The sequence below is a fragment of the Bolinopsis microptera genome, chromosome 12 (assembly GCF_026151205.1).
Source record: "Bolinopsis microptera isolate Bmic1 chromosome 12, MBARI_Bmic_1.0, whole genome shotgun sequence".
Taxonomy (NCBI): domain Eukaryota; kingdom Metazoa; phylum Ctenophora; class Tentaculata; order Lobata; family Bolinopsidae; genus Bolinopsis; species Bolinopsis microptera.
In genome coordinates this window covers 153,706-171,031 of record NC_087083.1, presented here as the reverse complement: position 1 = coordinate 171,031, position 17,326 = coordinate 153,706, and the positions used below count along the sequence as shown (strand labels likewise).

At 37.5% G+C, this 17,326-nt stretch overlaps 2 protein-coding genes across 2 annotated transcripts in view; one reads left to right on the top strand and one right to left on the bottom strand.

Moving 5' to 3' along the window:
- Positions 1-7,350, top strand: part of LOC134824469 (uncharacterized) — a 28,654-nt gene extending 21,304 nt beyond the window's left edge. Inside the window, exons 5-14 of the mRNA XM_063836374.1 lie at positions 163-308; positions 520-640; positions 809-955; positions 1,141-1,311; positions 1,543-1,705; positions 5,127-5,266; positions 5,601-5,727; positions 6,064-6,246; positions 6,537-6,794; positions 7,030-7,350. Coding sequence (XP_063692444.1) covers positions 163-308; positions 520-640; positions 809-955; positions 1,141-1,311; positions 1,543-1,705; positions 5,127-5,266; positions 5,601-5,727; positions 6,064-6,246; positions 6,537-6,794; positions 7,030-7,106 — 1,533 coding nt within the window. The 3' untranslated portion in view covers positions 7,107-7,350. The remainder of the gene's footprint in view (positions 1-162; positions 309-519; positions 641-808; positions 956-1,140; positions 1,312-1,542; positions 1,706-5,126; positions 5,267-5,600; positions 5,728-6,063; positions 6,247-6,536; positions 6,795-7,029) is intronic.
- A 717-nt stretch (positions 7,351-8,067) lies between these two features.
- LOC134824160 (uncharacterized) lies at positions 8,068-12,961 on the bottom strand. Its single transcript, XM_063835904.1, has 5 exons — positions 12,814-12,961; positions 12,249-12,377; positions 11,281-11,676; positions 9,678-10,426; positions 8,068-9,413 (listed from the first exon to the last, which is right to left on the bottom strand). Exons 1-5 carry the CDS (start codon positions 12,829-12,831, stop codon positions 8,396-8,398), a joined length of 2,310 nt encoding a protein of 769 aa, XP_063691974.1. The 5' UTR covers positions 12,832-12,961; the 3' UTR covers positions 8,068-8,395.
- Positions 12,962-17,326: the final 4,365 nt, after the last annotated feature.

Genomic DNA, 17,326 nt, shown 5'->3' with positions numbered 1-17,326 from the left:
AATTACTATGATCATAGTAATTCTATTAATAAAGTCGGTAGCTTTTATTTACTTATAGTAACAAATACGTTACTTTTTTATTTACTTATGTTAACAAATACCTCACTTACATTAATAGTCGGCTGCTTTTATTAACTTATAGTAACAAAAACTCTACTTCAGGCAGGAGACCAGCCTTTAAACACGAGACCGCTAGTTCGGCAAGGAGGAGTAAAAAGGAAACTGATCCGAGCTGTCAGCAATGCTGATCCCTCTAAGAATCTCGATATTCTGGTGGAAACTAAACCTACCGAACATGCATTTAACAGGTAAACATTACTATACATTTCCTTTATATAGGTATAGCCAAGTGAAATGATGTGAACTGAGGTTACAGGCAGAGGGAGTGAGCTTTTTGTATAGCTCTACTTAAGCTCTTATTGTCACCGCAGTAAAGATCATCAAGTTGGGAATTTGTGAGCCAATCATTTTTTAATTGTTAAAAGCTTGTATTTTTACTGAACAATCTTTTGTACGCAGTTCAGAGGAAAAGAGAGCCTCGATCCGTAAGACGAAAGTGGATAACATAAAACGAGCAGCAGTGTGTTCACTATACTTACAACAACGGCAAAAGGGATATAATCAGAACACGTCCCCTGCGGTAAGAACATTACACGTGGTGCCCAAATAAGGAGATATCTCCCATATCGATCTTTTCAAATATCTCATGCTTCGGCATAAACGCATTACAGTCAATACAAACACTCGTACTTTACAATTAAATAAACGTTTTGTATCATTGAAACTAAACAAATTGTTCCACCACCAGGTATCCCCCACAACAAGAGTGCCCCCACCTCTCACCCCCCTTTTCTCCCCCACAATCCCCATCATCACCCGCCCCCGGACGGATAAGAAGACTAACTTCGCTTCAACTGAGATAAGAGAGGACGATGAGGATCTTCAGTCTGTATTGGTGAGTTTTAAAAAGTTTCAGTTGATTTCTCAGAGAGGGTTATGATCTCTTGATGATTATTGTCAATGCATTGTTCTTTAATGGATAGGAGACCTGATTATCACAGAATACTAAACAATTATCCCTAACCAGAGCACTAAACAATTATCCCTAACCAGAATACTAAAACCTATTATCTCTCCCAGAGCCGGAGTAGGAGTTTCGCCCCGAAGAAACCAATAAAACAGAGAGAAGCCTCCAGAACAAACAGCTGTCTTGCTAGATATATCTGTCTGCCAGAAATGAGTGTCAGAGATGAGATCAAGTGGGCTAGGAGGAGTATCAAGTTATATCGAGAGTTCAGTCAATTGTCAGTGGTAAGTAAACCATACAGTTAGTTAACAATTTTTTAGATACAAGTTTAAAATACAGTTAATAACTCCGGGTAGAGAGTCGTTAATAGTGTTTTTTTTTTTGGCAGAATTTTTGAGTATTTGATTGCGAATTTTGTTTGTTTGTATTACTTATTATGATATTTGTGCCTCTTTCAATTGAGTGTGGGTGAGATTGGTGTAATAAAGAACTGATGTTAATTTCCAAATTCTCAGGACAACAGGACTGACTCGTTATTGAATCTGGATAATCTGTTCTCGGACGATTTCGATAGAGATGACGACATTTTCAAAACAGTAGTGGAAGCTGAAGATGAGGACATGAGCGATGTTGATGATAGTGACGATGAAATGAGTGGAAATGGGTTCGACTACCTTTGTAAGTAGATTTAAGAGATAAATACTGGATTTTTACTACCTTGTTGTAATTGTTAAGAAACTGTATCTTGTACTTTCTTTGCAGTTTACACTACATATTGATCTTTGTGGTAAATTTCTGAAGAAAAAAGAAATTCTTAAGAAAGAACAGCAATTGTTATATCATATTGTTTATGACAGACCACACCCCGGATATTCAGTAGTTCTCAATATTCTAAAATATAATACCTGTCTTACATGACTGACCTTGATATCAACGCCACCCTGAACTAACTGAACAATGAAAGTCTACTACCCGGTCGGGACTAAGTCTAATCTACACCAGATATAACCCTCTCCATACATCAGGGTTCGCAGTTCCTTTGTAGAGTTTCTCCCTGCCTTCTTCAGTAACATGTAGATTGTAGTCCTTGCTGCGCTCTACCATGGAAAGGTTCCAACATCACTAAATCACTGGCTATTATCCCAGAATGTATGATGCAGTGTCCTGCCATCTTTAATCTCCTACCTGTCTATTCTCAGTAAAACTATCTAAAAATAGGGCACTGGTGGCTGGGTGCGACAAAGTTGAACAAGTCCACACTCTGTCAGCACCCTACACACATAATAATTCCTGTTCTATTCTACCAAAAACATTCACCCGGCCTCTCTCCTTCAGTCTCTCGTTCTCACCCTCTACACGCTTTGTAGCGGCATTTTCTGGGCTGCCGGGGAAAGTGGTAGAATGTTTTATCATCAGATGTTATGCCCTTCGTTTTTAATATTTTTACAAAGTATGTACTCAAATATTTTTAGGATAATTTTGCGTAAGTAAGGATTCAACGTCTATGTAACGACGTTAATCAAGGTTAATTCATGGGATCGCCACTGTTGATGGTGCAATTCAGAATCGTTCAAGCGATTGATAAACAGCCGACATTTGAGGTTTTTCTGCTTAATTTGCTGATATCAAATTTCGACCCCTTTGTTCAAGGTCACTTCAACGGAACGTGGTAACCTCATTTTTACTGCAGACTATAAGTATAACGTGTTTCTATGTGGTCTCACTAATTTGCATGACACTGACTGTATAATCCCCCAGCAGAGCAAAACTGTGTTTCATTTGTTAATGTTCTAAGAAATCTTACATAGTAGGATTATTATTTTGTTGCTAGGTACCCGCTCAAATTAGATGAGCACTGCTTATAAAATAGTATCGACTGTTGTCATGGTAACTGTTCGATTAATGATTTTACAGTACTCATGTCAGACGGATTTAATGGCAATTAATTTACCGATCGTGTCTTTTAATTTCACATATTTGTCACATTAACTGCACTGTTTGCTATAAGTGGTTGCAACTGAAGGTTTGATCATCATTGCAAAATACAAACCAGAAGTACAACTACCGGTTTACTGTAAACCAGACCGGATGATGTAATGCAAATAAAATTGTGCACTTTCTCCTCTCGGCTATTACTTTCACTATGTCCTGTGCTGGCCTTCATGCTATGAGTTTAATGTAAATTAGACGGTAAATACCGGAGATTCTTTGAATTTCTGATCGTGTGCTGTATATCTTGTTTCTGTGTACTATGATAATGATTTGTCGGTTCATTCGCATCGTTAGATAGACACGTAAAGCAATTACTGTTACATTCAGAAATCAGTAGAGTATAAATCATCGACTCGAACATTTGAGTCTGTTCGATTATGCGATGTCCAGACCTCAAATGTAAACAAACAATGATACAGCGGTTAATCATAATATTTATGTATTTAAGATGAAAGATTCCAGATCACATTACATTTTAATTACTGCTTTTCTATTTTATAATCGTATAATGCAATTATGTGGCCTAACGTTAATTTTCTAGCGATATTCCGTAACACTTTCTCATTTTCTTAAACGAAATTTTAGTTTTAGTACTTCATTTCCAGGAAAATCGTTCCATCTAGCCTCTGATATACCGCTTAACTTTCACAGTTTAACTTTAAGAGAGTCATAAATATCCACATGCACAGTGCTCTGCATATAAAATATTTGCCTGAATTTCTGAATTATTGAATAACTTGCGCATTCTTGGTAACATTCTTTGATGTTTCTTGACGCGACTGTCAGCTCATAGTAACTTATCTATCGTTCATTTCATTATACTCCGCGTGTTTTATAGCTCAAGTCCTTTGTTAATTTGCTTACCATATCACTACTAACGACGTTTTAAGAAAATACATGTAAACAACGAGTCATTTCTGATCCTCAACATGCCTTGGAAGGAAACACTCTCCGCCATCTCATTCGTTCTTTACACCCTTGTGCGGGACCTGGTGACCACCATCACCAACTTGATCTATCCAGCCAAGCAAACAGAGATAGTTTACTACGAGCCCACCCACGCTATCAGATTTGACGATCGAGTTGTCTTCACATTCGACAGAAAAGAAGTGCTTATCACCATTCTCCGCAAGCAATGGGGAGAGTTATTGGCTCGCGTGACGTCATGGCGATGGGCCAGTGGTCCGGGGTTGGTGGTTGCGAAGGATGTGTCGGTGTTTGGTGTGGTGAAGTTTGCAAACAAGTGGAACCAAAGAAAGAATGATGCTCTCAGTTTTGGCAAGATCTGGTTCACTAACGGTACACATGTTTTATATTGGATAATTTAGTTTTTGTACGTGCTTTTTGGTTGAAGTCTTACTTCTTATTAGAATATTCAAGTCTCCAGATAATTATGCACATATTAGCAAGGATCCACCAGTTTGGGTTCCTAGCCAACCGAGAAAATAACATTACTGGAATGTTAATAGTGGCTGGGAAATGGGAAGTATGTTGAAAGGAATTGTGTAATGTGCATACAGTCACAATGAAAAATCAATTATCATACCCTGCGCTAATTCCTCGAAAACAGATTTGCGATTGTAAGCTCCTACTCGAATTTCAGCTCACATTGTATTATAACCATGGCATTGAGTTGAGTAAATTTCAACTTCATGTTTCGTATTTGCTGTAGATCTTCAAAAGTATTCTCCGAGCTCCCTAGACCCTGTTATAAATGTTCTTGCAAGAAAAAGAAGATTCTTTGGCGCAAGTCTCATGCAGTCATTCCACGTTTTCTCCAGTACACTCTTGAGCTTATAGAGCGGGTAGAGGGATTAGAGAACAATGTATTAAGTGGGTAAAACTATGAAACTAAAGTTACCATTAATACAATGAAACTATAAAAGTATAAAGCTACAGACCCTAGTAAAACTAAAATTATAAAACCGCAGTAATTCACTTACTAACAACATAATTACGACCTAACAATACTTTACTTAACTGACAACGAGAATCTGACTTATGATATATCCAAGAAATCTACGATTCCATTCCTGCTAATTACAATTAATAAATTTTGATTAAAATGAATAATTAAAAACATGATTCTAATAAGCGTCGTTTCTAGGTAGTCTCAGTTCTCTGTACCGAACAACGTGTCCCTACAAGAAGTTTGGGGAGACTAAACTAAAGTTCCCGTTTGGAGTTTGCTGTAATGATGCTGGAGATGTTTTCGTAAGCGACTGGGAGGCTGGACTTATTTATCAGGTAAATTTTCACGTGATGCCCAAATAAGGCAATGTTACCATACTACTGTCATCAGTAGTGTGGTGTTCATCTTTTAGATATCTAATTTTCAAACTGTGGCACTTCTTGAATTCTGCTGATAAACATTTTTTTCAAAGCTAATTCATAATTTATAAAATCATCTTAGTCCTTAGAATGACACTATATTAACAGTTCTTGAACTGATTTAAATGTCCTGCGCAGCAGATTTAAGTTTCTTCAAATTATTTATCATTCTCATTATGTTGCTGTGCAAATTTAATTAAAGTCTAATTCTACTCTAAATATCCGCAATCTAACAGTTCTGTTCCCATAGCTTGAGAACGTGGAAGATGAGTTGAAGTGTACGAGAATGTTCCCCAAGGCGTTTGGAGTATGTGCAGCTGGTAACGATGTGTTTGTCACCTCAGAAGAGGACCAGCATCTCTACATGCTACGATCAGGTAAATAGATAACTGACACATTTTAATATTATTACACGTTTTTTAGTGGATAAAGTTAGATTTTCTGTTGCCTCGTCAGCTTGTGATGATATTCTGGCTAGGATTCGTCAACTGTTGAGTTGTAAATCTTAGTTGTGATCCTGATGTAGGTATAAAGTACAGATCATCCGTAATCTATATTCAATCTGTATCCATCTTCAAATATTCAATCCCTAACTCTAATCTCCATATTATAAACCGTGCATTACACAACAAAATTAACATACCATTTTAAGGTTGTATTATAATTAACATACCATTTAAGGTTTTATTAAAATTAACATAACATTTTCACAGATTCACCAGACCTAAAGACAGATCTGGGTCACTTCCCCTCCCCTGATGGGATATGCTACATGAACGGTTACATTTACGTAGTAGAAGAGCAGAACAACAGAGTTATAGGACTCACTAGCTTCGGGGATACATACTGTATGTTTGGGGACGATAATGGTCCTTTCACCTTGAATAAACCTGGAGGTAAGTTTCATTTTCTTCTTTTTTTCCTTTCTTTTTCTTTTTTTCCCCCTTTTTTCCCCCTTTTTTAAGAGATCCAACCTGCCAAACGTAATGGGTTTCCTTTTAACTGCTGATTTTTAACTTGAACGATTTGAGGAACAGGCTTCTATTTTGTGGGAAAATTCTTGTAGTTGCATTTTTAGACTTCATCAATAAACTGTTTTAAATTCTTTCGTAAATTCCACAGAACATAACAAACGCCCAATACCTAACACCGTAAATAATACCTAAATAACCCGTGTCCCACCCAGGTATAGCAGTGTACCCCGAGAAGGAACTACTGATAGTCTGTGACCGGGGCAACAAGAGAATCAGCATATGGGACAAGCTAGGAAACCCAGTAGACACCATTGCACTACCCCAGCATCCTGATTGTTGCAGTTACGCAGGCTACGGTATACTGGTAGTAGGAACCAGTCAGGGAGAGGTCCTCTTTATTGACCTGGACTGCAAACAACACGTGTTTACTTGGACTAACAAGCAGCTTAAGAACCCTGGATTTATTACTGGTAGGTTGTTTATGTAGAGAAAAGAAAATTTTTCCCATGGAAGATTAGAAAATTATCTGATGAATTCTGACAAGATAATTGGCTTAATGTTACCACGAAGGATTCCTGAATCCTGGGTATATTATGATAAATTCTTCTTTTTTATTCGATTCCAGAAAGTCTCGAACCTTCGTTGGAATCCCACCAATAATCTATTCATCATGATGATCACAATTCTGACCATTTTATTTCACAGGAGTAGCAGTTGACAACAGACAAAACGTCTACATCTGCGACCCAAAGAACCATCGTGTGATAAAAGTGTACAGGTGAAAAGGACTTGCCTCTGTATAGATACACTACTCATTCTAGGAGATTCAGATATTGACGAAAGAAAGATTCCGAGGAGAAGCATTTTCACGACAGTTAGGATTTTTAACATTGATTGCAGATAGACGAGAGAATGAACGATTTTTTGATTTTTTAAAGCTTGGTTTTTAAGATGGTTGCTATGGTAATTGTATACCGAGCTTGTATTTAGGTTAGAGAAGACTTTATTGTCTGCTGAATAAATAAATTATTTATTTAAGATTAATCTTACGTTTAGATAGTATTGATAATCTGTAAAATATCAATTGTGAGATACATCATTTCCAGCCTTCGTTGAAGCAGCTGAATGTAAGTTGATGACAGTATGGCATGTGTATAATTATGTGATAGGCACATGCCAAGAATAAAATAACTTTTTCTAGATGTTTCAAAAATTCAGATGTTTTACAGGAAAACATGAAAGACAATTTAAATATAATTGATCGACTTGAGTGAGCACATAGTGATCTTTAATTTTATAACTGATAGAACCGTTCTATCATTATCATTTTAAATCATTAAGTTCGACTTTTTATAATAGATGTTGTAACAAACTTTTACACATTAGGATTCAAAAAATGTATGTAGCATGATAGTTTTTGTTCCAAAAAAATTTAGATGAAAAATTCGATAACCGTCAATGTAATAAGACATTATTATTGTTAAGTTCAAGTTCATATAGGTTTAGATTTTGTATTAAACTGATTTCAATTTATCAACAAAGTGTTGATTTTCTACTTATTATTTATTACACGAGCTATTACGTCAGTTTTAATTAATTAAGACTAATTAATTAATTAAGGCTGTTGATATAGCGTCGTTGTATGATGCTTTTGTTGACATAATTTATAATATATTCACTTGTAAAATGTGTTTTTCAATTTGTCATTGAGTCTAGCAAAATAGAGTATTTTATTGATTTTACGAATTTGAAATTTAGATAAAACTGAACACCTAAAAAATTAATTCCAGGAAAAATTTAATGTTTCGAACCTGTTAACAGAGAAAAATATAATAAAAAATAATTTTTTCAGTTCAAAAACTCTGAAGCAGGAATAAACTCAGATCCTCCTGAGAAAGTTATTTGTGAATACACAACATGCCATATTCACTTACTTATGAAGTTTCTATGTTAGGTACTACCTTCCTCTAGCAGAATTCTACATACATCTTATCAAACAATGATAGCTTTATGTTTATCTCACACGGTAGTTATTATTGGTTTTGTTTTGATTCCATTCGATGTTTGTTCTTCATGTGCGAACTGCAAGCTCAATATCCACTACTTCCGATTTGTCATTAGTGACCTCTGTTTTCTTCTGTTCTTCATCTTGTTGTAAAGGAGTGTAGTTCTTTTGGCTACATTTCCTGATGGCCTCTGCGAAGGTTCTGTGAAACTCAGCAATGCCTTTCACACGGTTTTCAGAGGGCAATTGTCTGCTGTACCCTATCATTTCTTCTCGGATGTCTTCTTTGTAAACGCCGATATTGCTTTCATTTCTTCCGATTATTTCCCTTATGATGTCTTTAGCATTTCTTGAGCACGAAACGTCAACAGCTCCATCCACGATGCCCTTCCTGATGAGATATTCAGCAATTTTCTCGTCTGAAAGGGACTGAACATGTTGGGGATCAGCCCAGTATACCATTGCCAAGAGGCAAGTAAGATGAATAGCCTCAATTACGATTCCCACGAGAGCCAAGTGAAATGGAGTTATCCCTAAATGAACGTTGTTGAAACTGCTGTCACCTTTCATGTAGAATGTAAGGGTGAAAATCACTGTACCCAATGCCTGCAGAATAGATGGCCCGACCTTCGTTTTGAATATTGTGCATTCAACATTTGGGAGGTGATTTGTGAAATCTGACATAAAGTGGCGATGTTGAACTACAAAGTTCATCACATACATCCACCACAGATTACGGATAAACCGAAGGACGTAACGAATGCGGGACCCTAAAGTCTCAATTTTGCTCAGCGTATTCTTGATACTATGTTTGAAGACTAACGGCAACTCCGAAATAATTAGTATGCTTATGCCAACATAGTATGTCAGTAAGTAAAGAAAAAGCAGGCCTGTCACCTTGGTTTCAAAGTAGCAGTTGGATTGGAAATCTGAATGAACATCTTTCAGAGCTGTGGTCAGGGTGCACCATCCCATCCCCTTATCCTCTGCAAAGTTATGGTTCACCAACATGATGAGGAATACAACTGATAAGCCTTTACATGCTATAGCCGTTGCATGGACCAAGACTAGTAGATCAATGAAACTAATAAATCAATGAAACTAATAAATCAATGTTTTAGCTCATTTTACAAAGTCAAATATTTAAAACAATTAAAATTGTATAGTGCTCAATTTGTAAATGACTAGTTGATCTTTGCTATTGGAAGTTTGTCAAGGACTGGCAGCTAGCGGGGCAAGGAATGCACGGGCTTAGGGGCTTTTGTGCACACCAGAACACTAGCTCGGTAGATTTTTGGAAACTAGAAGGACTGAAAACTAAAATTGTTTTTGATGGAGGCTGAGATACTTTTGTGGATACAAAGCTTTCCATCCTGTTCCAATCATGCAGAAACTGAAGAGTCGGGGGTTCATATCGAGCCTAAAGAAATCAAATTTGACACAAGCCCTGGCAAGTGAAAAAGTGGTAAGGAGCAGGGACACCAGTTTCCAGTAATGCCAGAACCCCGATACAGTGACAGTGGGTGACAGGTACTCAGGTGCTATGTTTATGATTTGGAGAATGAACTGAGGTAAGTTCTCACACATCTTCTCTAGGATGACTCCCTCGTGAAGTTGCCTCATCTTATGCCTCAGATTGTTGCACTTTTCCGTTCTGCATTGGATGTTGTTGTATCTGACACATTTCTTGCGGTCGTATTTTCCTTCTGGGTGCTTCAAAAGAAACTTTTTCAGTATGAAGTATTGTGTCGAGGAGAAAGTCAAGGCTGCTAAGATGCTTTTCCACGTAATTTGTCCTTTGAACTTTTTCTCTGTTTCATCTGACTGAGTCAATGATCGCGTATGGAAAGGTATCCAAACTCCAACCAAGATCATAACTCCAAGTGACAATGATCCTAACACATACTTTTCATTCCTGAACATGTCTGCAGCAGTGATAATATCTGTCACAGTATCAGCATAGTTCAGTGCACAGGTGAACAGCAGTGTTACTTTCAGGAAATTTGGAAGCATTTGGCAGACATGATCAGGCTTTTCTTTGACGAGCGGAGTTTTGTTCTGCGTTTTTCCTTCCATCCAGTAGGTTCCAACTTGTTCCTGTAAAATTTGGAATTGTAAAGTCTAAGGTTGATTTTGAGCAACATCTTTTGCTAGGAAGAGTTTTAAATAGCATTGAGTACGCGGGCCAAGCTTTCCCGTAAATTCAACACATAACTTTTTTAATTAAATTTAGACACCACGATGTATCTGATCCTGATGTCAAATAAAAAACTTTTAAATGAATCAATCAATAAAAACAGATCGATGGCATATGTTGTTGCATAATTTCATATTAAGCTGAGGGCTATCAAATTATGCACATAGGAAAAAGAGAATAAACAAACTGCTGCTCGAAATCCGTAAATAGGAAGTAGTTTTCGGTTCTCCTATCTCCTATTATGTAGTATGACGCACTGTCATTGGATACTAATAACATTTATAGGTTGCGTTAAAAATGTACTGCATATTGCCATATTGGGGGTGGGGTGTGCACGATTATGTAATTCTGAAATTATATTTCGAGAACTGTTTAGAGCCTGATGAACTATCCTGATGACCCAAAACATACAACATACAATACAATCTTCAAACAGATTTTATTTTCAAATATGAAATATATTTCAGATATTCATTTTAAAAAAAGGAGATTTGTAATTTTGGGAACCGGTCTGAATTGCTTAGCTTGCTACTGCTAGTCTATTGCTAGCTTCTCTTACGTATATAATTTAATATATGAGCTTTCTGTTCATGATTCAGGAAGCTTGAAAAGAGCACCGAGGCCGCGCACAGGGAAGTTGGTGTGCCAGATAACGCGACGGTCTGAAGAGATCATCAGCCACATTTCAATGCAAAAAAACTAGATGATGAAATTGTAAATTAAATTGCCTAAACTGACAACAATAAAATGTTACCTCTTCCAGCAAGCTCTCCAAATTCCTAAATCTCTTATCTGCATCGATAAACTTCTCCTCCAGCTTCATCATTCGAGTAGCAAGCTCACTAAATTCATTATTGTTATTACTCCACAACTCTGCAGAGTTCTTTTCAAAGTCGGTAACCAATTTTGCTTGTACTTGTCTTATCGCCAGCATATCTTGTTTTCTTTCATTACTTAAAGTTGAGCTGATTTCTTCCAATCTTTGATCTTGTTTAGAGTTGAGGGACAAAACTTTTGACTGGACGGCGTTGAATTTTTTTATCAGTTCAGACAGTTCCCTTTTCAGTTCTTCGGTTTTCTGTGGTAATTCTGCTCCCTCGCCGTTTTCTTTTATTATAGGGGGAACTGAATTTTCCGTCGATTCTGTAACCTAAAAATAAAATGTTCAAAATACGGACCAGAAAAGGATCAGAAAAGGAATGTTTTTATACGTGACTGGACACTTATACACACTATGCATTAGCCTTTTATTTTCATCAAAATAGTGGTGTGAGTAGATCAAATTCAATGAATGGTACCTTATCCTGCTCTCTATTGTACATTCTAAACTTTTTCAGACATGAACGCTAAACGGATTGTGTATGTATGAAAAGGAATGAAGAATGGAAAACGATGACGAGACTTGTATATTCAATTTAATATAATTGTTTTCCTTTCGAGCAAAAATCAACTCGAAACAAATTGACTGGATGAGCCGATCAAGATCATCACTCAAATTTATGTTCTTGCAATTCAAACAATGATATAGTAATGTATATCTATGCAAGATTAAATATGTAAGATTGTTATTATGCATCTACAGTACATGCTTATAATGCAATCGTTTATGTGACTCTTAAGAAGATACTTCTTCTGCTTTCACACTAAACCAATTATACCAAAGAATTACGTTCTTTAAAAAATAAAATGTCTCGATATTTTGTGATGTGAAACTGAACTTACAGTGTTCGCAGCTGTCTTGCATGCCTGCACGTCCACTTCCAGACTTGTTTCCTCGACATTTTCTTTCATACTGTTCTGCAGTTCCTCCCCCACTGTAACTTTTTCTGATTCTTGTGGCTCCGCGTTCGTCTTGGGTGGTAAAACTTTAATCGAAAATTGATATCTATGTTCCGTATAAATGTTGTGTCTATACAAATGAACTTATTTTCGTAAGTTTAGTTTAAGAGTTTAACTTTAATACAATTTAACGTGGAGAATTCACAAATTACGTGATCTGATTTCGTTCCCGTGCTACTTTTGCAATCAACAAAAGGAATTACACGATGAGCGTTCCCGTAAACCACCTTAGCACCTTAGTAATAGTATACAAATAATTACAAGTTACAACTCAGCTGTGCTGTCAAGAACGTTGCATTGCAGTGATATACTTATAACAGTATTACAGCAGCTGTAGTCAACAAGTGTTGTGTGTTCTGAACTGTATGAGTATACCGGGCTATAGCATGATCAGTGTTTAGCACGCCTGCCTAAATCCTAAAGATTCGTTATTGACAACAATTCCTACCTGCACATTAGGATCCATAACCGCGAAACAAGACCCTTCCAAAATCCAAACTTTAAAGCTTAATTAAGTAGTGGTAACGGAATTCAATACAAATATTCACATAAACTATACGTAATGATGCACAAATGTCATTATGCGCATAGAATATGAATGAGTGAGTGTATTAAGTCATCGGGATGACTTAACATTCGGCATAATGTACACAGTTATCATGTCAGACTTGTAATGTTATAATCGGTTATACTTTTGCTTTTGTTTTGTTTTGCTTTCCACCGAATGACCTCACAATGAAACAATGTAAAATACTGCCAGTGTAATTATGCAACGTCACAAGATCGTGAGAAGAAAGTATTCTCAGGTTTAAACCTCTGAAATGTAATTGTCGGAGCATCGAACAGTCTGATTTAATATTATATTCTAATAATGATATATTTTAGATGGTCCGTTCGAGTAATGTCAGCGGTGGAGACGGTGGTGACGCCAACTCCAACATATTTAACCCGAAGAAGAAATCATTTGTATCAACAACCATTGCATTAATGATCAGCTTCGCCACATTTAACATCCGTGGGCTCGGTGTTCAGCAAGATGATAGCCTACATAGTAAACGTGAGTTACTAGGATTAGACTGTGAAAAGTACAATGTCGACATCTGCGCTCTGCAGGAAACTAAAGTCACCGAATCAGACAGCCTTGTTTTGCGCAACGGTTTTAACTTGTTTCTGTTCGAGCAGTTGGATAGTCGCCATGGAGGCTTGGGTTTTATAATCAGTCCTCGCATGATGAACTATGTGGTTTGCTGGAAGTACATCAGTGACCGGGTATGCTATGTCGATATTTGCATCCCCTCACGTAGCGGTACACCCCTACGTTGCAGGGTGATCAATGCCTACTGTCCACATCAGGGGCTAGTCCGTAAAAATCCAGTTGTTTTGGATAACTTTTATGGGCAGCTAAGAGAGGCCAAGAATGTTCCCTCTAATGTGGAGTTGCAATTTCTGGGTGACTTTAATTCAAAACTGGGTAAATTATCCCCTTCTGATATTGAACAGGGTTTTGGTAGATATATGGGGAAATACGGAATGGGAGTAAGGAACGAAAATGGTTCTAGATTACTGGATTTTATCTCAGAAAATAATCTGTTTGCTGTGAACACTAGTTTTATACAACCTAGCAGACGTGTTACATCATTTACTGGTTGGCGGAAGGATTGGTCGGCTGGTCGGTACAGTAAGAAGACACTGCCTGTATACTCTCAAATAGATTACATACTATGCCGAAATAGATCTAAGTGTCTTTTGACTCAATCAAGAACTTATGCTGGTACTAAAACATTTTCAGATCATAGACTTGTCATTGCTCGCATCAATTTCAGCAACATTCATCTTTGTTTCAAACCTAAACAACGTCGTGTTCCTTCTTATAATATATCAGAACTTGTAAGCAACAAAGATATGCAACATAAATATCACTTGGCCCTTGAAGGCAAGTTCTCAAATTTTGTGACCAGCAACGATCCAAATGCCGACCTTCAAAATCTTATGTCTCATATTCGTGATGCTGCCAATGTTTCCATCGGCCCAAAACCTAAAGCTCGCTTGAAACATCACAGCAGTGATGACACTCTCAAAGAGCTTGTTGAAAAGCGTCACGATCTCCGACAGCTACTTAACAATAATCAATCTCTTGATCGAACTACATTGAGGTCATCCATCAACCACCTCACTAATAGTATCCAGAAAAGATTAGTTGAAGTGAGGTCTGCTCAAGCTGATCAGACCTATAGTGATATTACTAACACAAACGATTCAAGGAAAATGTTTGAAGCAGTAAGACATCTTCAGAAAAGTAAACCACCTAATAACTCGATTGGTGTTCATGATGAAAATGGCTGTTTGATTGCATCTGACGACATGAAAGCTTCTGTTGTTAGAGACTATCTCGAAAAACAGCTGACTCACAATGAGCAACCTCTCGAGCCTTTTGAGGGTCTACCACGTGCTCTCAATGTCCCTTTTACTGGAGTTGAAATACATGCAGCCACCTCTAGCTTGAAAAATGGGAGGGCAAATGGTCCCGATGGAATACCCAACGAGCTAATTAAGTACTCTAATAGTACAGTCCATGAACATTATGCTGGAATCATAAACAGTTGTTTCGAGACACATACTTTCCCCATTTCCATTGGTGAGGCTACTATAACACCCTTACAGAAGCCAAAAAAACCTATTGGTCCTCTGAAGAATTTACGTCCACTCACCTTGTCCAATGCAGCCAGAAAAATTCTGTCTATGGCTACTCTTAAAAGGATAGAAGAAAAAGTGAACGCCTTCACTGGTCCATGGCAGTGTGCATACAAACGCGCTCGTTCTTGTGCTGATATTGTTTGGTGTCAGCGAGTTCTACTGTCAGTTGTCCAAAGGAAGAAATGGGAGTATCATCGCATGGGCATTGATATGTCTAGTGCGTTTGACACGATCAAGCGCACTACGATTCTTGAACTCCTGAAACTGTGTGGCTGTACTGAGGATGAGCTGAGGATTGTCCGGTTGTTGTTGTCCAACACAAAGCTACGGGTGAAGGTAAATGGAGTTCTTTCAGCTGAGTTTTTAAGTCTCCTTGGAGCTTTCCAGGGTGACTGTCTATCCGGCTGTCTGTTCACCCTTGTCTTGGCTGGTGCTTTGAATGAACTTAGATGGACTATAACAATCAGTTTAGATAGGCCGATCCCCCCGATTACTATTGCTGGCCTTCCACTTGACACTGAATATGCTGATGATGTTGACTTCAATGATGAAGAGGAAGACAACTTGAGAGCTATTTTGCCCCAGGCAACAGCTATACTCGAGAAATGGAACCTCTTTGTCAATGAAGACAAAACGGACTTCACTCATGTTTATTTAGCTAGTACGGGTGAAGTCGACAGTGATGGAAAATTAGTGTCGGGGAATGAAGCATGGAGGAAAAGTATCACTCTAGGGTCCGTCTTGTGTAGCAAAGCTGATATTCAGCGTCGCATAAACCTGGGATATGCTGCCTTTAACAATTACAAGAAGGCCTGGAGTGATAAACTGCCCCTAAACAAACGTCTAATACTGTATAATGCTTTAGTCGTATCGGTTCTTATGTACAACTCATCCTGTTGGGCCGTCCCCAAAATAATCCTTGAAAAACTAGATGTTGTTCACCGCAGACATCTTCGCACTATTTTGAATATAAAGTACCCAGGAGTCATCTCCAACAAAAACTTGTATAAACGCTGCAATGCTGAACCATTGTCAGAAAAAGTGGCCCGTAGTCGGTGGAGAATGTTAGGACATGTTTTGCGGGGTCCTATTGACGGACCAGCGTTTTCTTCCCTCATTTTTGCCATCAATACACTGGACTTACCAGGGAGAAGAGGAAGACCCCAAAGCAATCTATTCTCACTGATTGTGCATGATTTATGTAAAAGAAATCTTTATTTGAATAATATCTTTGACCTGCATTATCTCCGTAATTTGAGTTATGACAAGAGATATTGGCGGAATTTGCAATGAAGTTTTTAATTTTTAGTTTTTGTTTTAGGGAAAGATTAGACTTGGGCGTTGTTTTTTAAAACTATCCCTTGTTTAGAACTTTGATTTAATAATATATTTTGTAACGAAATGCAAATTTGATGTTTGCAGCACTTTCGCTAACTCTTGGTTCAGGATAAGAGTGGTGGTACTGGTAGCAGCAGAGGCAAAGTGGTGACTTGTTACAATGGAGCTAACTTGTGGGAATAAGGGAACGATTTAAATCAAAAATCATACAAAACGGAAAAGTAGCAGCAGCTCTTTCATAGCATTGAAATGAAGGATATATTGGTCATTTGAAGATGGTACACTAGTCGAGGTGGGATGTAGAGGAACCACAATAATTCTTCAATGTAATCGGTCTAAAGACGAAAGACAAAAGAGGAGAAGAAAGACAGAAGAGGACAGAAGAGGAACAGGAATATATTATTATATAATAATATATATAATATATAATATATAATATATTATAATACTGCCAAATGTCAGCAGAAGTAGAACTGTGAGCATTTTAAACCATTTATTCGTCCAACTTATCAAGATCAAGTCTGATTACTGGGAGCCAACAGAAATACCAAGGAATGGGGAACATTGAGTCCGTATTAACTGCAGTTACATACAGATTGTAGATTATTTTGATTCTGACATGTCCACCGATGTCAAAAATGATTTACTTCTCCTGGAGGATTACTGGATAGAGAAGCTTGGGACAGCATTCCCTCTTGGTCTTAATGACAAGAAGAAAGGAACGGGCAACATCTCCCAAGATCGGGTTATGAATTATTTTAGTGGACAGATTGCTCGATACAAACGTGGCAGAGGGAATGGAAAGAAGAAAGTTCAGCCTAAGAAGTCTCTGGATACCATAGAGTCTGATATTAACAGGCTGAAAGATAACATCTCTTCAGAACATTCCATATACAAAACATTAAAATGTTATAGCTTATCAGATTTAG

Bases quoted from the DNA above. Each gene is read 5' to 3' on its own strand.
- LOC134824160 (XM_063835904.1), bottom strand. The intron at 10,427-11,280 runs GTAACATTTTAT...CAAATTTTACAG, and splicing joins TGGAGAGCTTGCTGGAAGAG to GAACAAGTTGGAACCTACTG. The intron at 9,414-9,677 runs GTATCTCAGCCT...TTGATTTATTAG, and splicing joins AAAGCTTTGTATCCACAAAA to TTTCATTGATCTACTAGTCT.